General features: G+C 35.7%; 2 protein-coding genes and 1 pseudogene across 5 annotated transcripts; 1 reads left to right on the top strand and 2 right to left on the bottom strand.

The window, feature by feature from the left end:
• Positions 1 to 6: 6 nt before the first annotated feature.
• EMB2762 (CCAAT-binding factor) lies at positions 7 to 7,040 on the bottom strand. Its single transcript, XM_023698666.2, has 15 exons — positions 6,557 to 7,040; positions 6,350 to 6,442; positions 6,189 to 6,262; positions 5,790 to 5,851; positions 5,655 to 5,706; positions 5,129 to 5,223; positions 4,246 to 4,313; positions 4,023 to 4,124; positions 3,117 to 3,175; positions 2,855 to 3,029; positions 2,188 to 2,361; positions 1,789 to 1,945; positions 1,180 to 1,237; positions 991 to 1,096; positions 7 to 683 (listed from the first exon to the last, which is right to left on the bottom strand). Exons 1-15 carry the CDS (start codon positions 6,929 to 6,931, stop codon positions 513 to 515), a joined length of 1,821 nt encoding a protein of 606 aa, XP_023554434.2. The 5' UTR covers positions 6,932 to 7,040; the 3' UTR covers positions 7 to 512.
• A 1,007-nt stretch (positions 7,041 to 8,047) lies between these two features.
• CGL1 (alpha-1,3-mannosyl-glycoprotein beta-1,2-N-acetylglucosaminyltransferase) lies at positions 8,048 to 19,149 on the bottom strand. Of its 4 annotated transcripts, none has more exons than XM_087118043.1 (19): positions 18,910 to 19,149; positions 18,582 to 18,632; positions 18,025 to 18,112; positions 17,224 to 17,286; positions 16,696 to 16,730; positions 16,515 to 16,591; positions 16,372 to 16,417; positions 16,203 to 16,265; positions 14,331 to 14,397; positions 12,622 to 12,690; positions 12,478 to 12,547; positions 12,327 to 12,388; positions 10,447 to 10,536; positions 10,255 to 10,349; positions 10,048 to 10,110; positions 9,928 to 9,966; positions 9,680 to 9,850; positions 8,861 to 8,988; positions 8,048 to 8,609 (listed from the first exon to the last, which is right to left on the bottom strand). In XM_087118043.1, exons 1-18 carry the CDS (start codon positions 18,976 to 18,978, stop codon positions 8,881 to 8,883), a joined length of 1,326 nt encoding a protein of 441 aa, XP_086974169.1. In that variant the 5' UTR covers positions 18,979 to 19,149; the 3' UTR covers positions 8,048 to 8,609; positions 8,861 to 8,880. The 4 variants fall into 4 exon arrangements, with proteins under 4 accessions (XP_086974169.1, XP_086974170.1, XP_086974171.1 ...); XM_087118044.1 differs by having other exon boundaries at positions 8,048 to 8,555; XM_087118045.1 differs by having other exon boundaries at positions 8,048 to 8,532.
• A 565-nt stretch (positions 19,150 to 19,714) lies between these two features.
• Positions 19,715 to 21,294, top strand: LOC111811707 (amino acid transporter AVT3B pseudogene; annotated as a pseudogene).
• Positions 21,295 to 22,652: the final 1,358 nt, after the last annotated feature.

The raw sequence follows: 22,652 nt of genomic DNA, 5'->3' as shown, positions 1-22,652 counted from the left end.
AGTTCATGAGCTAACCACTGAAGTTAAGTTCATTAAACTTCAATATAATACACAGTTTTCAAATCCATATGGTTGGAAATATAAAAGAGCATTAGAAACTACAAAAATGTGTACTACTACTGGCAAAACGTTAAGAATTGCATCCAATTCCCACGAACATAAATAAAATACAATATTAGAGAACTTCAAAAGTTGTATCAGAAACGCCAATGGATTCCTATGAATGAATAAATACAGCAAAACTGGTGCGAAAAATGGACTAATGAAGGAAATATGACCTCTCCCTTTTGTACATGGAAAGGCTGCAAAATTGACCTGCCACTCTGGGTGATAAACTGCTTCAAAGACTCAAATCTTCCATGACAAAGATGGGTAATCCAGGACCTGGCAATTCGTATAAGCGATTTGTTTTTCTAACATTTTTCGGTTCTTTCCCGAACACAGTTCTCTTGCGGAAGGAAACAGTGTCCTAATGTTCTCGAGTTGAAAGAGGTGAAGAAACCTGGTTTGGGTTATGAGCTCTCTACGCGCTGTCTTTTTGCAGGAAGATGATCGCTGCCTTCGATATTCTTCTCACTGTGTTCGTGATTGAAACTCCAGCCAGGGAAATCGGACTCTGAGAATAACGAGGTGGGGATTGCTTGGTAGAATGCCAGAGGGACTCGCTTCATTTTCTTTTTCAACTGCAACCAAAGATAACATTCACAACCAAAATAATATTCGAATTTCATTCTATCCTATTTTGTTCTTTCTATCCTACTTTATTCTATGCAGCCGATGGATTTTAGAGACGACATCAAAAGTTGTAAATAGCTGGGAGATTCATCCCGAACAAATGAGAAAACTTCCACTCTTTCCATGGAGTAAAATTCAATAATCTAACCATTATAATTTCAAAAGGGGCAATTTATCACCTTATAAGAAAATATATAATAGCTAACTAATTAAAGAAAAATTACTAAACCAGAAAAAAAAAAGGGCTAGACTTACCTCTTGCCCGAGTATTGTCGCGTATGAACCAGCAACGAAATCCTTAACATCAATTTCAGTTGTTTTCGACCTCACGGTCAGATCATTCTCAAGCGACAAAACTAACCTACAAGAACATACATAAGGGCTAGTTTTCAGTATGCAATCCAAAACAAATGGAAGTTTCTGGATCAATATTAAACTGCATACCTTGAAACGGGAGGGCAATAATGGTGTCGAAGACAATCAATTTCCCAGAGTGAACTTCCTGTACCAATAATTCTTGTTAACAAGACAAAAATTAAGCCACCAAAAAATAAAAAGAAAGTGTCCACCAGTAGCATCGATGTCATGGATTAACTCAATAAGGGACAATCCAAAAATTGAGCACACATGGACTCTTGTGAAAAAATCATCACGTGACACGTAGTTAACAGTATTTTCGGTTATTAAATTTGACAAGACTTTATATGAATTAAAAGATCCTGTGTAACCCATTGAATAGTCAAGAAAGAAACTTTGACATGTGATGTGATACTAACAGTTTTTGCCACCTTCCATCCAACAAAGAAACAATCGACTTGGAAGGCATGGAATAAATTTTCAAACACATAATGATAAGAATATAATCCTTTGGAGTAGAAATACCACTAATCTACAAAGTATGCACCAAGACTAGAAACTTTTCTCCTAAGTAAAAATAAAATGATTCTAGAAAGGTAAACTGTAATTCATTAATCATAACACAATCACCAAGAATGGTTAATGTTTGGAACCTCAAATTAAGTGAATTTAGACTTTGTTAAAGATTACACTTACTCAAGGCACTAGATTTTATGGGATCAGTTTCCTCGTAGTTAAAACGGTCAATGCCTGGTTTCATGTTGGGTGTATCAGCTTCAACTTCTGAAGCATCCGTGCCTTTAGCAACCTCTTTACTTGTTGAATCGTCATTCTTACTCTCGCTAACATTTTCCTGCCCACATAATATAACGTAAATTACATCCAGTATAAAACAAGAAAAGTTGACGCAGGTTGTAGAATCTATCTATAACAATAAGATTAAAAACTGTGCTCACTTCAATCATAACCAATATCCATAAGTCAAGGACAGTTCTCAAATAGAGATCCAAATCCACCTAACGACTTTTCAAGAGGTCATAAGATTTCACTACCTACCTACTCTACCTAATCAGAAGAAGAAAATAAATTAATTACCCGGTGAACCAAACAGTTGATTGAGGGATGTCTTCGTAAGAGATTGTGAATAAGAGCTATAATGATAAGGGATCCTGATGGAGGAACAACAAGTGATAGCCTACTCAATTTCTTAGCAAAAGCGGCAGCCAAGTATGCTGGAAGAAGTGGTGACTTCAAGCAGGAATCAAGAAGCTGCCAAGAAAGGAATCACATGTTAGGAAATCACCTAAAATGAACCATATATATAGAAAAGTCAATAGTCATATTACAACTTGGTTTCCATCATTGATGACTACAAACCCCTCGGACATATGTGTCATTCTATGAACAAAATAAATAAATTGGAGTAGCTTCAATAATTAATCATTTCCTCAATCTCCTACAATTTTTCTTTAGTACACACGGACCAAAGATCTCTCTATCAATCCAAATACCCCCCCCCCCCCCCCAAAAAAAAAAAAAAAAAAAAAAAACATGCCAAAGGCCCTCCCTTTACATTGTACTATCTATTAGAATTAACTCAAACTAAGTGAGCCAAATATAAATTAGGAGATAATAAAACTCCGTAGTTCGAAGAGTATTTAAAATTCCAAGAGATACTTGAAATCACTATCCATACTCCTGAAAAAAAAATAATTTCTGAAAAAGATAATGTAAAAATAATTGACAAACCACTCAACTTTACCTGAAAAAACTTGGCCCGATGTTTTGCCATGAATATTGAAGGAACCAAAAGAGCATATAGTTTTTCATAGAAGTTTGGATACTCTAAACCATATTTTGTCATAAGGAGGAAGAGGCTGCTAAGAGCCATAACACTGACAACGCCACCCATATCATAGGATTTTGTTAAGAAGTCGCTGCATTTTGTTAGGTAACAGATGTGTTAAATGAGAAATACAAACTTTAATTGTAAGGGAGAACATACAAGCCACACTATCACTAACCATAATATGATTGGATTAGAAAGATAAGGAATGACTTCCTGATCAAGAATTACAAGAACCTGCGTAGCAAATGGAAGAGCAAAATAATATTAGATGAAAACAAATCCCAAAAAGGCCAAAAAAGAATTAACATGTGAAGACAATGGGAAGGGAAGGTTGCTACACAGACGGCCGTAAAAGATTTTCGAAACAAACAGACCATGTATTTATTAAGAACAAGTAGTAGAAGAAAAAAACAATAATATGGTATAGATGAACGATGCAGTATACGTACAATGGTACAAGAAGTATCTGTGCAGAAACACAGAGAGAAACTAGGATAATAAAGGAAGTGAGAAAAGTAACTACACAATTTCTTACCTAAATTAGATGGGATCAATCATAATAAGTTCGCAAAAGATCGGCAGGATTTTCTTTTTAGGCCTAATCTCAGACAATAAAGCTAGAAAATAGTTACCGTTGAGGTGGTTTTCTGAAAATTAATTTCTTAGAGTTGTTTTATGAAAACACGTTATACAAAAATGAATTCTTATATTATTTCATGCACTACGATGTTCTTGAGCCCATTGACACAACTTATGTTTTAAGTATAATATATTATCAAAAATACTCAACCAAAACAACGTAAAAGATTTACAGTCCAAACATTTATATATTAGAATACAAATTGTTTGAAATTGTTGCGAGAAATCTTTTATCAGTATTTCCAAACAGCTGAAAATTGTATGATATAAATTTTCCATCTGGCTCAAAGGTAAAATGAGATGTAAAATTGTTTCCAGAAACAATGTTGACTTTTCAAGAAGTCGAGTCATCTATAACAGGGGTCAAAAGCATGATATGCAGACCAATTTTCTAATAATGAAAGCTTTTTATACAAAGCCAAAAATAAAGATGAGTGGTTACCTCCTTGTACACATCAATTGGAAGCGGTAACCTAAGAAACGAAATCCATGCTTTCGTAAATTTTGGTTTCATTTTTCTTACAATCTTTGATGCCGTTAAGACCTGAAGGATGTTGTCAATAATGTTCTTAAAAGGAGGAATAATGATAGAATTTAATGTAGCCAATCCAAGGCCGAATAGAGAGAAAGAAAAAACAGACAAAGAATGAACTAGTTGTAAGGACCTCTTCATCATTTTTCCTCATCTTAAGCTGCTTTGCTTCTTGATTGTCAGAGAGCACTTTGTTGTCACCTTTAATTGGAAAAATAATGACTTTAGCAAAAACTCTGGTCCATAAAAGGAGTGCTGACAGTAAACGCCAAAGATAATTGCAATTCTCAACTTATCTAGCCGGATAAAGGAGTGTTTGATTAAAAATACTAAAACTTCTCCTGCTGGATAAAAGAGTGTTTAGACTATAAATGCTAAAACTTCTTCAGCTGGATAAAAAAGTCTTTTTACTAGATATTACAGGGAAGTTTCCTAGTCAACCTTGATTATCACTCACTATTTTGCAATTCAATAAATAATCTTTTTTGGCCATTTGGCTGGAAGGCCCCTTAACAACAGTTATTTTTGGAATGCACCACGAGGGTTTAAACATAAAAATGAGTGATTCCAGGTGTAAATTTGTTTTAAAAGATGAGAAGAAATAACCTAAAAATTCAATTACTCAAATGGGCCCAAGTACAAGATTGAAAGTTTGGCCTGCCATGGCCATTTTGGAAATTCCTCATTTTAAATTGGAGCTCATGATGCCATTTATATGCCCAAACTAAATTACAAGTCAATATGAAACTAGAAAAGTTCCATTATGCCTCCACAAAATTCCAGCACTTGTTGTAAAAAAGTAACCAAACAAGATTATCAAAATACCCTTTGAGAAGGTTAGAGACGTTAAACTCGACATGTTGAGAAATCAAGATCTATGCATGCAGTTAGAAGGATAGGAAATTATGTAGCTAACTGTATTACAAAAGGAGACTGTGTGAACAACTAACTTTTACACGCTGATTTAAAATGGACAGTATCAACAACCAAACATAAATGAAATCTATGGAAATTACCTGATTCAACCCACATAGTGTAGTCAGATTGATTTGAGTTTTCTAAAGGGGGAATGGAGGATATGATAGAGTGCACAATGTGTATGAACTCCACTCTGCATGGAAAAAGGTAAATTCCATGTATTCAATACAAGCGTTACAAGAGATGAAACAATTTTTAAAAAGATTTCATAACCCAAATGCCTTAAATTATTTTTCAATGGGGATGATGCAAAACACAAAATTGTTGTTCAAGGTGATTAAAAAATATTCCTTGAGATCTAAATATCGTATAACCGACAAAGAATTGAAGAAATTACACTTCTATTAAATTAACAAACTAATGTGCGGAACATGTCCCAAATGTCAGTTGTTCGAACCCCCACTCCCAAATGTCAGGATTTTCCCCATTCCCTTAGACAAAGTACACCAACTCCCTCCCTCATCATATATAGGAGTAACTATAATCTTAATGTACTTCAATTCAAAGAAAAAAGAAAACCCCGTGCATAAACAGAAGTATAATGATTAGAGATCAAACATTTACCCTTCTCTTGAATGATCACCATCATCGGCATTAATCCTCACACTTCTATCACCTACAAGAAGAAAGTAGTTTCAGTGAACGAAGCAATCAGAAAATAAAAATAACAAAATGTCAAGTAATATGTGGGAAAAATACCAGACATGTACTCAGCCTCAAAAGTCCTCGTGAGTTTTTCGATGCTAATATATGTAAAATAACTGCAAAAGAGAGTGGCAGGTGAAAACGGATCTCTTAGGCATTCTAAAGCATGCCTCTCTTAACCTAGAATCTTAGACGTGAAAATTTCAACAAAAAAATTGGGGAAAAAACTAAGGCATGCATTATTTTATGGAATAGAAAGCAATAATTTAGGGAAAATGATGCAATATACAAAGCTAAAGAGGATAGAAATAAACTTTAAAATGAATCCCAGTCAGTCAGTGCTCAAGGAGCTGAAGGAAAATATTTTGAACCTTAAACTGGAAAACGTAAACTTTATAGTGACATATAGGCCCGGGATGGTAAGGGTGAAGAAGAAGAAGAAGAAAAACATACCGGACATCGAGGTGATTGAAGTACTTCTTGACAAGCAAGGCTATCAGAGTATTAACCGGAGTCGAAGAATGAGCCTACAAGCAAGAACAAAGGTTAAATGCTCAGATATAGTGCAATCAGCAACGCACAAACTAGCAATGGACGATAGCGATGTAACTTACAATACTCTGTAGAAACCTGTGATATACAGCAGAGTGGAATTTCCCCTTGTTACCAACTTTAACAAACTCCATAATCGCATCCAACACAATTTCCTAAAACACGCATTACAACAGAATAAGGAAAACGCACAATTAAACTAAATCACCAAACCCAAAACAAAGCAGATAACAAACAACACAACGATTTGCAAAGCAACGAAAGGCCACCTTGAGAGTATCGTCGCATTCAGAAGAGACAGAAACATCGATGAGCGACTTAACGAGTTCATCAAACTTGGAACGTAGCCAGGTCCGGTAAATCAACTCGGCGTCGTCCTGAACATCGGCGGCAGGCTTGGAGGAGGAAGGGAGGGAGGGGAGGACCGTGATGAAAAAGGACTGGAGGGAGAGAAGGGCTTCGAGGACATATTGAGGAGGTTTAGAAGGAGAAACGAAGGTGAGAAGCAGAGGGAGGTTGTTGATGTGAGCTCGAGAGGAGAGAAGTTGGAGTCCTAGGGTTTTGAGGTCGGAAAGCTTGTGATTCTTCTCATTCTTCTTCTTCTTCTTCTTCTCGCTCTGATTCAGTGAGGGAAGGGACGCCATTGCAGCTCCTGTGAGAAAGCTTTCGGCGGGAACAGAACTGTGTCAGAGGCTTTGGTAGAACACAGCGCTGGTTAGGTTTTTGAACTGAAAGAGTTGACCCGTTTGTGTGTTGGGGCGTGGTACTCCTTTCCTGGATAAGACTTTATACCTAAACCGGAATATGATATCCTTCGCGCTCTTTTTTTATTTTATTTTATTTTTTTGGAAAATTATACTCCCTTGTATTTAGTTGTTTGAGTTTCGAAATTCAATTATTTAAGTTTACTTTTTGTTTTTATTTAATTCAATTATTTAAGTTGTTTGAGTTTAAATATTTAAAATATTTAATTGATCAATTTTATTTAATTGTACTTGAGAGAATTCTAATCAGACGTCTCTTAATCGATAATACATATTTTGTATCAATTAAGGTATATTTATTTTAATAATAGTGGTATATCTTGTACTAATTACGTAATTATTAAATCTTTTTCCAAAACTTTACTTAAAGTACAAATTACAAGTGACCATGTTATGAATGACGACTCTTCACAATGGTATGATATTGTCCACTTTGAGTGTAAACTCTCATGGTTTTGCTTTGGGCTTCCCCAAAATGCCTCATAAAGCTATTCTTCACTTATAAACCCATGATCTTCCACTAAATTAAAATAATCCTCAATAATCCTTGTTCATACAGACCTCGATTTTCGAATAATCTACATAAGGTACCTAATAAATAGATCAACTATTCCACAAGAAAATTTGACTACAAATATCATGCATTGTTTTAGGCTAAATTAGAAAATGACCCTTTTAATCTTATCATTTGTTAACAAGTTACGATGTTATTCTTGACTGAAGTGGCAATTGGAATGTCAAACATAAATGAGAACCTAGAACGATGTGGCAATGACCTAAAATAGAATTCTGGATTGCATTTTCTTCGTTTTAGATCTCCTCCACAACATTCTAAGTCTCAATTTTCATTTGTCATTCAAAGCAATTTATCCTCTAATGCTAGTTTTAAAACGTTTACCAAAGGTGTAAACGTAAAAAGATAATATTGTAATGTTCGAAAGAATACAAATTCGTTCTATAATTTAACCACATTTCAATAAAGTCAAGGCAAACAACTAAAAAACCTACCCAAACCAACATTTGAGATATAAACCAAGTTAGAATTACACAAAAGAAAAACCTGTTGTAAGAGTATGAATGTTGGACAAAGCAAAGCAAAGCAAAAAAGAATTGTATGATCTTCAAGTTACAATCCCTTTCAGATTCAAGCAAAACCAGCATGCCAACAAAGAAGGCTCAGATTTAAGTTGGAACCTACAAAATAAGAATGCATCTGTGTTCTGTTCTATCTCTCTTATTTTGCAGTAGTGAGAACTTGCCAAAACCCCACCACACCTTGAAAGAAACATTTGAATTGACATCTAGATATGAAGCTGACTATACCTTAACATGCTAATTTTCAACAGCAACTTCACCTTATCAAAGTAAAATGCTAACAAATTTAAGCCAAAAGGACATTTTTTTTTCTTGCCTGTGACCAGCAGCACGTTTGCCATCGTCCCCGAGAAAAAAACCAACCAGTGGAACGCGAAGAATTTTGCCTATGCAGTAAGTTGAGAATGGGCTGTTAGAGAAGTTCACGAGATCGAATAATTAGTAGGTCGACCGTGCTCTGTGTCTGCATGGAGTGGGAGAGGTAACACGGCTTTAATACTCGGGCGAGTTATGGAGACAAAAACCGTTAACCTTAAATCTATGCAATTTGCTAACTGAATTCAAACTTGGTACATTATCAGATTGTTAAATTTAGGAAACTATTGTAGCATTGCATTAGAGTGAAACTAAAAGGAATTGCATCATCCCGGGGGTTTCTTCGAACGAGGTTACACGGTGGAAAACTAGGCTGGTTATAGATAGGAGATTACTGACCTCATATATCAATGCGTGCTTTATATTCCCAAACGCTCGAGAGAATCTGGGCCAACCAGGAATATACGCCTTTGTGTTTGGTGCCTAAAAACCACCACTCCTTTATACGCGGTCCTTGGAATACCATCCTGGGAAACGAAAGAAGAACATGAGATAGCTTTTAATTAACAAATGCGTTCACCAGCATATTAAGTTATAAACCTGCATTATTATAGGAACAATAAACTACGATGTAAAGAAAAAGGTTAAGTTACAAATTTAGTCCCCAAGATGATCTTGTGTCTATTAGGTTTGTAGACTTTAAAGAGTGTCTATTAGGTTTGTAGACTTAGGTTTTGTGTTTAATAGGCCTCTATACTTTAAAAGTGTGAAATAACTTTCTAAACTTCCAATTTTATGTAGGGACGTTTGCATTTTGTGTAATAGAGTTCTAACATTTCAACTTTGTATCTATAGTTACGTAAATTTTAAAAATAAATGTCAATTAAGAATAGACCTATTAGATACAAAAGAGAAAGTTAAGAGATCAGAGGTTCAAAAGTTATGAGACAAAACTTATAATTCAATCAAAGGAAAATTAAAATATCCAATTCCAACCACTTCGAGAGGCTTGGACTTTTCCAGCAAAACTCTAAAAAAATTCTACACATTTCCAAACCCTAATGCACCCTATTTATATCACTTTTCACTAGCCAACTTCGAATATGCTCTTCTAATATCCTAGTAACATGCCTGATATTTCCCTACAAAACTCCTAATAGGAAGCATTTCATTTGGCCACAAAGAAATTGCAGAGATGGAAAGGTGGCGGACAATTACCTTCCACTCTTCAAAAATACCAAACTGCCGAGCAATGTTTTCAAAGTCTGATTGGTCTCGGTACTCAATTCGAACATCACCCGCAACATTAAAAGCCTTCATAACTGCATCATTTCCATAAACAGGTTTTGCTTTTTTAACAACATCTGCAAAGTGCTTCACGTATTTGTCCTACAAAAAGGAATAACAATTAGTGATAGTTATTTTTTTTAAAAAATTCATTTCAAATACATAAGCATGCACATTACCTCCATCAGGTAGCTCAAATCCATAGACATCCAGTCGATCTATAGCAAGCAAAAGATAAAAACTTTAAATTCAGTTTCAATTTCGACTGAATGACAGCGAGAAGACCATACAGAGCTTACTTGAACGTCGTTCAACTTGATTGGCTCAAGGTATTGCTTGAAAAATTGACCCATACTGGAACCCTGCAAAGGATCCAGGCATTCAGAAAGACTAGCGTGAAAATGCAGAAGTATAGAAAAGTTGTCATGACACGTGAATGTTAAATTAAAATACATTTATCCTCTCCTCGTGGCTCAAAGGAAGTGAATAAGTCAAAAGTTACTTACATGCTCACCAAAATTATATGTTCTGCACACTTCTGGACGAATAAATTGGCGACCTTTGTGATTCTCCTTCAACCTCAACCAGTCATCCCAATAAGTTTAATTTTGTCAAAGAAACAGTTTTAGGGAAAGCTTACCATACTACATAGATCATTTTGAACCAGATTCATAACTAAACTAAAAGTAAAGGATATGCCTTGGGCCACTTCGGTGATAGTTCATCCCAAATAGACTTGGTTAACATCCAACCAAGTCCTGGAAAAAAATCTGAGCGATACAGTAAATCTGCAGGGCATATGAAGGTGGATACAAATAAGGCAATTCACTAAAGATTGAAATGTAATCATATTGATAAATGTCAAGCAACCAAGTTATAATACAAAATCTTGATGAGAGTGAACTTTAGTAGCTTGCATTATTTAATTGACTGGTAATCTATCTTTAATACCAATAAGAGTTCAAGCTACTGAAGTGTTCTAATTTTCCAAAAGATTTCTGGCAAATATAATTTATTCCCAAGTGGAATCCAGTTCAGTTTTGGCCTAGACGTCTTCTTTTTTTTGCTTCATGTTGATTCCAAAGAATGGAATATCCCATTCATAGCGTGTCCTTTTGGAATCAAGTGTTGGAAAAGGCTAAAAAGCGGCTGTTTTGCTGGGAAGGGGCTTTATTTTCTATGGGTATGACTAACTCTCATTCAGTCGATCTTAGGTGGAATCCCAACATACTTTGGTTCTGTATTTAGAAAACTGGTAGCAGTGAGCAAGAGCATAGAGAGTTATGAGGAATTTTTTATGGGAGGGGGAGGGCAAGGGAGGTGGTTTGCATCTGGTTAATTAGGAGGTGGTCTCAAAACCGTTGGAGTTGGTAGTTTAGGCATTATGAACTCAAGACGTAGAAATGAAGCTTGGCTAAGTGGTATGCAGTTCTATTTCGAAACCAACACTTTGTAGCAAAGCTTCTAGTGAGCAGATATGGTCCATGATTTTTCGAGTGTACATCAGCCTATGAGGCTAGGGGCTACTCAAAATGTCCCCAAAATGCATTTTTGTTGGTTTATTTTTTTTTTTATTATTATTATTATTTTTTTATTATTTTCTTTTTTGCCTCCCACGGCTTGGTCCATTGGGAATGGCTGATGGGTCAAAGGTCGTGGAAGGAGATGACCGTCTTTGTTCTTTGTTCCCTCAGTTATACCATCTTTCTGGCAAGAGGTTGCATTTTGCGGCCACTTTTATTCCTCCTATTGATTCAACTGTCATCTTCATTTGTCTCTTTGGATTTTAGTCGTTCTTCGACAGATAAGGAAGTTGTTCTTCAACTCCTCCTTTGTGATTGGCTCACAATGGAGATCTCTTTGTCATGGAGTGGTAGAGGATTTGGATCATATTGTGGGAAAATGTTAGTTCACCCTTTGGCTATTTGGAAGCATTGTTGGGCCTCGTTCAGGATCAACTGGGTTTAGAACAAAGGCAGTGATGCTATGATTGAGGACTCTATAAATCTCCCTTTTCAAGATGAAGGCAGAGTCATATGGCAGGCATGTGCCTTTGCTATATTTTGTAGTTTGTGGCTAGAGAGGAATAGTGGGATTTTTAGGGACATGGAGATGCCTGCAAGTGAGGTTTGGGAAATTTTCAATTAATACCTAGCTGTGGGCGTCGGTCTCTCCATTGTTTTGTAGTTATTAATTAGGATTATTCCATTGAATTGGAGTCATTTCCTTAATTAATTTAGAACTCTTTCAAGGGGCCAGTTTCTTATAAAAAGAATAAAAATAAATAACGTATGGTCTCATTCATGCAACAGCCATAGTTATTTAAATATAGAATTACAGTTCTTGAAATATTCTATGGGAAACATGAACAGTGGCACATAGACAGAGGGAGAGGGAGAGGGAGATGGGAGGCCAGTGAACCCATCTACAGTATGAATTATAGATATTGTGCACTAAAAGGGAGAGAAAATAATTCCATCCTTAAACTCTGGCAATGCTCTCGAGAAGAATATTTTACGATAGGAATTTTCATATCAGATCCACAAACGTATGGAGAAAGAATCTACAACTAACTTACAAGGATCATGCACAAACTGCTTTTGTCCATTGTCATTCCATGAAGAGACGGCCATTATGGTCCTGCCAGTGTTTAAAGGAGTTAAAAATTTTGCGATGTTATAGTCAATAGAAAGAACAGAAAATGAGGTTGAATGATGTATTGGACACACTTATCCTTATCAAGTAGCATTGCAGCAGCCTCAAAGTAACTGAAAAAATCCGGAGCAATTTCCATATCATCTGTATAAAAATAAAATTATTTATCCACAAGCAACAAAATAGAGATAAAAGGAAGTAGTAAAAGTCAACCTCACCTTCAAGTATAATTACTCGGCTGAACTTATGGATATAGAATAATTGATCCAACGCCCATTTGTAATGACCTGGGACAACCAATTGTTCGCATGTTAAAATGTTCCACAACTCAAGAGATTATGAACTGGTATTTCTTTAAGATATCATGAAGCATGGGAATGGGGCTAACGAGTAAGTAAATCTAATTAACCTTCCAAAGCATAAGTACAAAAAGTTCTCACCTTACACGATCATAGAAAACTTTCAAACTTGGTGGCCTTTTGTAATATTACTATAGATATAAGGAAATGGAAAACTTCCATTTTCCTCAGAACATATCTATTATTTGAGAATATGTTTAGAGATTCCTTACATTCTATATGATAAAGAAAAAGAAAATGAAAATGAAGCTAGTCATAGAGGCCAAAATTTAGTTCGGTGGTGTTTATGTGGGGGGTAGTCCATTCAATGTTTGTGCCTCTACAAATTTCGACTGTAAATATTTTAGTACCAATTCATTCCCGTTCAATACATTCAATATGGTAATGAAATTTTTTGTTTGGTAGCTACTTACGTGAGTATGTAATTAAATTGAAAGTTTGGACAAATCATGAGAGTGGTGGCTAATTAACTTTTGCATTTTTTAAAAGTTTCAAATAGATTCTTCAACTTTCAAGATTGTTTCTTTTGGTCCCTTTAGTCTAAAAAGAATCTAATAACTTTCAAAATTTTATGCCAAATAAATCTTTGTCCTTAACTCCAAGTCTTAAGCTCAAACCACCCATGGCTAAATTGTAACAATCCAAGCCCACCGCTAACCGATATTGTCCGCTTTGGCCCGTTACGTATCGTCGTCAGCCTCACAGTTTTAAAACGCGTCAGTTAGGGAGAGGTTTCCACACCGTTATAAGGAATACTTTGTTCCCCTCTCCAACCGATGTGGGATCTCAACAACTCATCCCCCTTGCAGGCCCAACATCCTTGCTGGCACACCACCCGGTGTCTGGCTCTGACACCATTTGTAACAGCTCAAAAGCCCATTGCTAGCAAATATTGTCTGTTTTGACCCGTTACATGTCGCCGTCAACCTCACGGTTTTAAAATGCATCTGTTAGGGAGAGGTTTCCACACCCTTATAAGGAATGTTTCGTTCCCTCTCCAACAAAACCTACTGCTAGCAAATATTGTCTTCTTTAGGCTCTCTTTCAGACTTCCCCTCAAGGTTTTTAAACGCGTCTACTTTGGAGAGGGTCTAGCCCTACTCCGACCAATGCCTCGAACCGTGTGGTGACTGGCTCTGATACCGTTTATAACAACTCAAGTCCATCGCTAGCAGATATTGTCTGCTTTGGCCCCTTAAATATCGCCGTCAGCCTCACAGTTTTAAAAGGTGTTTGTTAGGAAGAGGTTTCCACACCCTTGTAAGGAATACTACGTTCCCCTCTCCAACCAAGGTGGGATTTCACATAAACCTACCACAAATTAACCCAACATATAATATTTCAATAATGTCAAAATGATATTGTCAATGTAGCACATAAGCACTAAACAGATGAAGTTAACCATCTTGACCAAAGACAAAAAAAATAGATTAAAAATTTTTAAAAATACAAGAACCAACCTTAAATGCTCATAAACTTATTAAAAACTTTTTAGAGTACAAAGACTAAATTAACACAACATTTAATGTTAATGGACCACACGTACAACAAAGAAAAAATAACCTTACGTGCAATTTTGTAATATGCAATCAACTCCCCTGGCCTTTCAGTTTCCACTTCTCCATAATCTAAATGCTGCAACAAACAGAAGTCGGAGATGATGAAAGAAAAATGGCCTGTAAAGCAAGATTATCTTGAGCTTGTATGGAGAGCTTATCCATCTAAAATCACGCATCAGACCCAAAAATAGGTTTCCAAGAAGTGTACACATAACTCATTTGATTGCCCGTGTCCATCATTTTCTTCAAAAAGAATCCTCATGTTTATGCCAAAGAAACATTTGGCATAAGCAATAACCGAAGGGAGCAAGGAAAGATGAGATATTCTACCCCATTGCATGCAAATCTAGATTACAAAGAGATCTCCAATTGGTTCAAGAAAAGGAGAATAACTACCAAAGAATTTTAAAAGGAGCTTGAGGCCACCTATATGCATCACCTATGCTAAGAGGAAGAAAAGGAAGGCTAGCAGGTGAGCGTGTCTTAGTAATGTTTCATCTAATTAGATTGCGGCTTAGGACATCTAAGTTTTTTGCTTACAAGTATCACTAGGCAGGAGTGAGCATAGGAAATTTGGTTAGGTATCAGTATTTAGTTCTTAGTAGTGCAGTTGAGGTGGCAAATATTTTTTCGTCCTAGAGAGCTAACACTAGAAGGGAGAGCCCAACCTCTTGGAAGCTCAGATGTTCGGAAACTGCTTCCAGAACAGAACTCAATTTTGTTAGAATAGAAGTTTCATAAAAAGGCGTTTGGATAACTATTTCTGAAGTTTTCTTTTTCATCCCTGCGAGTGTTCAGGCCAGCTTGTTTTGAGATGATTTTGTCGTAGCTCTTGATTTCAGCTGGTCAACTACCCTTATTTGCAATTAAAATGGAGTTAGTAATTTGTCTACCACGAATATGGACCAACTCGTAAAGCAAATTTTTTGCATTAAGGATCTTTTCAAACAAGCTGCTAGAATTTGATCAAGATTTTACAAACTGATGTAATGAGGTTAATTCTTCTGAAATCCTCTATTTCAGATAGTCATGGGAATTCGGGGGGGGGGGGGGGGGGGGGGTTCTTTTTCTTTTTCCTTCTTAACATATATACTCATAATAAATTTAAATAATTTTTTTTTTAAAAAAATCCTTCAGAGTTTGTGGGTAAGAGAGATCGGCTTAAGGAAAGGGGTTTTTGGGAGCATGGTTCTTCGGAGAAAGGAGGCTGTACTACTTTCTTTGTTGTTTCAATCATGCGTTTGTTTATCACAGTTATCAAAAGACGATTACATAAGAAATACAGGTCTAACAGAAAAAGTTTGCCAAAAAAAAAAGAAAAAGAAAAAGAAGAATGGTCTAAACAGGTATTCACCAATCGCCAATACCAAGTAAATAAAAATAGTTCCAATTAGCTATAATAAGGAAAAGGGAAAAAAATAATGAAACTCCGGAGTGTGGGAAGACCAAACAGCTGCGTCAAAGTGCCCCGACTCCCAAACCTCTTCTATCCTCAAAATTCGCCACTATTAATTAAACATTAGAGAAGAGTGTACTAGAAGCGCAATTTGACCAACTAATTTGAAGAAATTAGGAAATGGAGATTGAAAGTCCTGGGGATTTCCCATCTAAGGAGTGGAGTTCCTTGTACGGGGAATCACTAATCCCAACCACACTACAAAATTTCCAAGATAAAAAAGAATGGGGATACAAACCCCTGAACAACCTATCCCATCACATCATCATCCTACACCCAAAAATTGCATAATATATTGACGCAGCATTATCACCTCAAAATATATGTACAGATGCGCACACACAAACGATATCAGTATAGAAAAAACATAATGAGTAACCATGGTCAAATCATGGCACCGTATACAGGATTATTGCTTAACTAACCTGCATATAGGCCAGCCGATCAAAGCTAAGAGCCTTTTTTTTTACATCTGGGTTTGAACCATCCTATGAATAAATACAATTTAGAAATATAGATTACAAGTACGAACATAGATTTAAAACACAAAAATACAGTAGTTTCTAAAGCCACAGAAGAATTTAAGATACATACCTGCGAAACAAAAACAGGATATTTTGAAGCAACAGGTGTTTGATATCTGAATAATATCACGCAGCTGTTAGTAAAGCCAGAGATCTATAATGCATTGACTACAACGAGCAACCAGAATGGTTAAGAGGTCTAATAAGACGTACTTTAGAACAGACTTAATAGTCTTGTCCAGATAATCTGCACGATTGCATGCCATAATTACAACAGCTGCCACAGGCACCTAAATAATTCAAGCAAAATAATTTGTAAATTTAAGGTGAACAGAATTTATAAAGCTTACAGTCGGAAGGAAAAAAGGGTTAGAAGCACTTCATTTAAGTATACCTGTGTTTTGTCTGTGAGTTGCTGCAGACCTTTCCCTACAGATTTTAGAAAGAGAAAAACAATCAAAGAGCCTACAAGATAATACTTATGAGCAAATGTCGATTTGATCCTATGAAGGGAATTGTAAAAAAAATAACAACATAGAGTTGTCAGTCTTATTTACAGAACATTGAAGTCGTTTCCTTTTGTTTTCCTCTCTTCAGATGGTAAGAAATTTATGGAACTAAAGGGTGAAATAGAATGCTTTTAGAATGCAGAAGCCAGTGCATCATTCGGCCTTATCAATCAAATAGAACTACGAGCATTCAAATCAAACCACTTTTAATGTTCAATGGAGGGCTCATTTTTTTTTTTATATATTTCTACTTCAGTGATTAAAGACCTAAAATTCAGACATATGACATGAGCCACATCCATAAAAGACAAAATATCGCAGAATGGGTTTTCTGACCTTCTTAACAAAAGAATATGGGTAAAATTCAGGAAGTAAGCTGTTAAGCAGAAAATGAAGTCTACTGAAGCGCATACTTTCAAGATCTTGAAGGAGAGTCTTCATCTGGAGGCGTTCTTCAAAGTGGCGTTTCCTTTCATCTGAAGATTAAGCAGTTTTATTAGAAATAAGTGTAATAATTCTGATGGTTTTGCCTCCAATCTCAGAGAGAATATCAATATATTGATTCTTATTAACAAAATAAAAAAAATACGAAAGGTTAGAGGGCTGAAAATAAGTAAAATAAATAATACTGTCGATTTTCTTCTGAAGGGGCATATCATTTCGTAGTGAGGAAGATATTCTAGCAAGACGATAAGAATACAAAGAAAAACACTGCAAGTGAAAATGATAATAAAACAAAATAAAATAAAAAGAATAGAGTTGGTAATGATGGCATAATAATCACAAACAACCTCAATGTATCTGAATGAGAAGGAACAATGATACTGAATGGAGCAGCCACATGTCACTCTTTTTGTACAATATAAATTTGTGAGCTAGAACGGAATCTCGCAGTGAAACACATTCTGAGCATCAATAAAGAGCTGAGAAATATGCTGTGCTCTCAATTTTACCATTAACATACTTTGAGCTGCTAAACCTACTAGATGTATAATCAAAACTAATTATTTGGTTCTTGTTTTTCTGACGAAGACAGTCTCATAGTATGGTGGATTCAACAAGTTGGCCTGAGATCCAAGTATAGATGGGCAAGTTGAAAAGTTTTCTAAACCAGCTACCAGATTTGATTGACATTTTCATCATTTTAGATTGAAAATTTGCAAATTTGCATGCCAAATTCAATTAAGCTTAACGCACTATGACAGACACCGCACCTTCAAAAGCCACTATTTGTCCTTGTTGCATGCTTATCTGATCAATTAGTAATCGCATTTGACCGGTACAATGATTCTCTGATTCAACCTGAAATAAGGAATAGCCCTTATAAACCGAAATTGCACTCACAGAAGACAAAATTGATCAAACTTGAGCATAATTCAACTAACTAAGGCATAGAGCCTCAACCAAAATGTATGTGGTTCGAAATGTATGTGGTTCGATTTTCCAGATCCACACATTGTCGAACCAACATAATGTTTCTTCAATTCTTTAAAATCGAACATTATAATAATGTAACGATTGTAATTTAGTTTATTGTTGTCCACAGCATCCATCCATTCGAAATGTGTTTTCGGTAACACAAAAAAGAAATATTGAGTCCTCAAAAACTAATTCATAGGCTGTCCGTTAAGAAATTTCGACAGAGGAAATCAAGAAAGCTATCATTGATAACACATTAAGGAGACTTCAATTGTAGAATAACATAAACTCTTATCATGCATTGACTACAGTATTAATCCCACGCAATATTAGAGAAGAATGAACGACGTACTGCCTCAGCTAGCCGATCTGCGTATTGAGATTGTGTCGCGAATAGCCGCATCTAAATAAAACAATAATTCGTCAAAGATAAAAATGCCAGTGGCTTCGTAAATTAACAAGTAGGAAACGAGTACTAACTTTACTGATTCAAAACAACACTAGTTCAGCTGAAAACCAAATGAATTTCGCATAGACAAAAACAAAAAGGCAGCCATAAACACAATTTCGTGAAGGATTTGATTCGTACTAAAGCCAAATTCAAATCTAAACAAAACGAAAACAAAAGACGATCGTTAATCTCAAAATTACGACAAACTCCGTGAGAGCTTGATAGGTACCTGGATGTAGATGAACACCACAGCTGCAATCAGAAGTAGGAAGCGAAAATCGCAGAACAAATTCGCCATTTCTGAACAAAAGATCAAAAAAAAAAAAAAAAACGACAAAGCGGATGATAATTATAATCCGAATCGCTGAATTTCTTTCAGGAATTGATCGGATTTTCAGTCGCGACGACTGCGAGTCAATTCAGTTCATCAGGCTGAACAAAAAAAAAAAAAAAAAAAAAAATTAGAAATTTAGAAATAAATCTAAATGGTTTGATCCGCGCGGCTTACCATTAACCAATATCTTATTTTGTTTAAGAAAAAAACAATAAGATTTGGTAAATTAAAAATAAATAATTAAAAAAAAACCCCAAAATAGACAAAATACATAAATTTTTCCATTTAATCTTAAAATTTTTAATTTAATTTCTAATGCATTAACAAATTATTAATATTATTTAATGCTAAATTAAACACGAGTAAAATAAGGTAAATTTAGATAAATAAATTTAAAAAATTACATTTTAGGGAAGAAAATTCTAAATTTCTACTAATATTTAAAAAAAATTAATATTTAATTTATTAAATGACATTTTTGTCTGTTCATTATGTATTATGACAGATAATTTTAAAAATAATTAAATCTTTATTTATTTATTTATTCTATATTTGAAATTTTTTTCTCTTTAAATTATGGAAATTATTATTATTATTATTATTATTATTATTATTATTATTATTATTATTATTATTATTATTATTTTATTTTTAATAAAAATAATGTATAAAAAATAAATATTAAAATGATATGCGATAACTGATCACCTCCGAACTCCACCAATAATTGTCTTCCCCAACTGATCTTTGTACGGCCAATCACAAACAGCGATAAGCTCTTTTGCCGGAATTAATGGGGAACGAAAGGAGCGCCGCCGTGTACGATTCGGCTCACAGCCGGAAACCATCTCCACCGGGAGAAAACACGCCGCTCCTCGGCGGCGGACTGCCTCGATCCTCTCAAGCCAAGACGTTCGCCAACGTGTTCATCTCGATTGTCGGCGCCGGTGTTCTCGGCCTTCCTTACGCCTTCAAGCGCACCGGATGGGCTACAAGCTTGATAATGCTTTTCTCCGTCGCCGCCGTCACATATTACTGCATGATGCTTCTTGTCTACACTCGTCGGAAGATCGTTGCCGACGGTTCCTCCGAGGTTAATTCATTTGGCGATTTAGGTTTCTCGGTCTGTGGCTCATTTGGCCGAGCGATTGTCGATATTTTGATTATTTTGGCACAAACTGGCTTCTGCGTAGGGTATTTAGTCTTCATCGGCAATACGTTGAGCAATTTGTTCGATTCATCCACCATGGCTTCGGGCTCTGATTTTCTCGAAGCTTCCCCCAAGATCTTGTACATACTAGGCTGTTTACCGTTCCAATTAGGCTTGAATTCGATCAAAACACTGACGCATTTGGCTCCTTTGAGTATTTTTGCAGATGTGGTTGATTTAGGAGCTATGGGAGTGGTGATGGTTGAGGACATTTCTATTATCTTAAAGAGAAGGCCTCCAGTGGAGGCTTTTGGAGGCTTATCGGTGTTCTTCTACGGCATGGGAGTAGCTGCTTACTCCTTCGAAGGAATCGCAATGATTCTTCCTCTAGAATCAGAGATGAAGAACAGAGATCAATTCGGGAAGATCTTGGGATTGTCAATGGCGTTTATAGCCGCTCTTTATGGTGGATTTGGTGTTCTTGGATACTTCGCGTTTGGACAAGAAACAAACGATGTGATTACTTCAAACATGGGTCCAGGATTGTTGAGCGCCATTGTTAAACTAGGTCTCTGTATAAACCTATTCTTCACCATGCCATTGATGATGAATCCAGCATATGAAATCATCGAGAGGCGATTCTCAAGAGGAAGATACTGTTTCTGGTTGAGATGGTTGCTGGTTGTAATGGCAACTTTAATGGCGATTTGGGTTCCTAATTTTACAGATTTCTTGTCATTAGTTGGGAGTGGATTGTGCTGTTCATTAGGATTTGTGGTGCCTGCATTTTTTCATCTGCTGGTTTTCAAGGATGAGATGGGATGGAAAGGTTGGTGTTTGGATTTGGTGATTGTGGTTTCTGGAATTGTTCTTGGAGTTGCAGGGACTGTAAGTGCTGTGGAACAGATGTATTTTGCAAACTAGACCTCCATTTTAGGTTGGAAATGGAAGCTTCTCTGAGCTTCAAATTTGAAAATGGTGAGTTTCTGTTGCAGAGGAGACATTCAAGGCTAAGATTTTGTTCATAGTTTGTGGGATTTCTTTCTTTGTATTATTATTTGATACTGTACAATGTATCATAAGTTGTTGAATTACTATGAATTTAAATAATTTTGTGTTGATGTTTTAAACTTTTGAAATATTCATTTTGGTATCTTAAACAAGATTCGGTATGTTTAGCAAAAAAGTTGATCATTCTCGAAGGCGTAACCCTAATCATGAAGATGTTGAGGGCAATAGTAATGATTGATGATGAACGTCACTTTCAACAACGCGATTATACTCGAGGGTTCTTTTTTAGCGCTCCTTAAAAAAAAAAAAAAAAAAAAAAAAAAAATGGAAAGGCCACCATAATGTAGTTAGCAGGTTGAACTATTTAATGAAAAATGATCGACGTCTTCTGACTTTGCGCTCGAGGGTCAATCTCTATTTGATCCGAGGAAACCTTTGCATGCCTCCGTTACCTTTTGGGAGACCTTCGCCCCATAGAAAATGTCTACCTAAGACTATCCCTTGGCCTGTAGGTCGTGACGCTCTTCTGCCTTTGCACTCAAGGACCAATCTCTGTCTGACGACCAGAGATTAACCCTTGGCCTGTATGTTTGTAGGTCGTGACACGACGACCTGAGATTAACCCTTGGCCTGTATGTCTGTAGGTCGTGACACTCTTCTGCCTTTGCACTCAAGGACCAATCTTCATCTGACGCAAGGAAACATATGCACATCTCCGTTACCTATGCACATCTCTGTTACCTTTTGGGCAGCCTACGCCCCAAAGTAACTGTCTACCTTTAAAATTCTAACTCTTTGCACTCAAGGACCAATCTCCATCTGACGCAAAAAAACCTGTGCACATCTCCGTTACCTTTTGGGCAGCCTACGCCCCAAAGTAACTGCCTACCTTTAAAATTCTAACTCTTCTAGAGTGATATCTCACCGATGACTCGGCCCCTTTAATTCTAGCTCTTCTAGAGTGATATCTCACTGATAGCTCGGTCCCCGAAAGGAGGCCTTCTTCGCCCTCCACAAATTACTTTGTAATACTTTATTATAATATATGCATATTCTTATTATTTTTTTTAGCGGTCATTTTTCTAATTTATTTGGTAAAATATAATTTCAGTCTCAAAAATTTAAAACATACTCAACCTTTATTGATATTTGAGTTTAATTTTTGGACACATGACATATTTAGTTTTTGAGATTCAAATTCAATTTCTAAATGGTCTCTCATAATTTAAAACTTGTTCGTAAAAGATCTCGAAGTAGAATTAAATCGATAATATAATTGTTTTACTAATTTTGTTTCTCATTCTAAAAAAAAAATCATACAAAAAAATGTAAGCCACTTAACAATAATATTAAAAAAAATAAAGTTTAACAAAATACTTAAAATAAAATAAAATATATATTACTGAAAATGAAAATGAAAAACTAAAAGCACATTACGAAATTTAAATAAATAAATAAAAATCTCTTCCACAAAAAT

Source organism: Cucurbita pepo, chromosome 15, assembly GCF_057944985.1.
Source record: "Cucurbita pepo subsp. pepo isolate OVF chromosome 15, ASM5794498v1, whole genome shotgun sequence".
Lineage (NCBI taxonomy): Eukaryota > Viridiplantae > Streptophyta > Magnoliopsida > Cucurbitales > Cucurbitaceae > Cucurbita > Cucurbita pepo.
This window is presented reverse-complemented; position numbering and strand designations above follow the sequence as displayed.

What these genes read in the sequence shown, in the direction of transcription:
- EMB2762 (XM_023698666.2), bottom strand. Translation starts at nt 6,931, where the DNA reads ATGGCGTCCCTTCCCTCACTGAATCAGAGCGAGAAGAAGAAGAAGAAG. An exon ending in ACAGGTTTCTACAGAGTATT is followed by an intron (nt 6,263 to 6,349) that starts GTAAGTTACATC and finishes TCTTGCTTGTAG; the next exon opens with GCTCATTCTTCGACTCCGGT. An exon ending in TCTAATCCAATCATATTATG is followed by an intron (nt 3,030 to 3,116) that starts GTTAGTGATAGT and finishes AACAAAATGCAG; the next exon opens with CGACTTCTTAACAAAATCCT.
- CGL1 (XM_087118043.1), bottom strand. Translation starts at nt 18,978, where the DNA reads ATGGCGAATTTGTTCTGCGATTTTCGCTTCCTACTTCTGATTGCAGCT. An exon ending in AACTCACAGACAAAACACAG is followed by an intron (nt 16,592 to 16,695) that starts GTATACTTAAAT and finishes TGAATTATTTAG; the next exon opens with GTGCCTGTGGCAGCTGTTGT. An exon ending in ACTATTAAGTCTGTTCTAAA is followed by an intron (nt 16,418 to 16,514) that starts GTACGTCTTATT and finishes GATATTATTCAG; the next exon opens with ATATCAAACACCTGTTGCTT.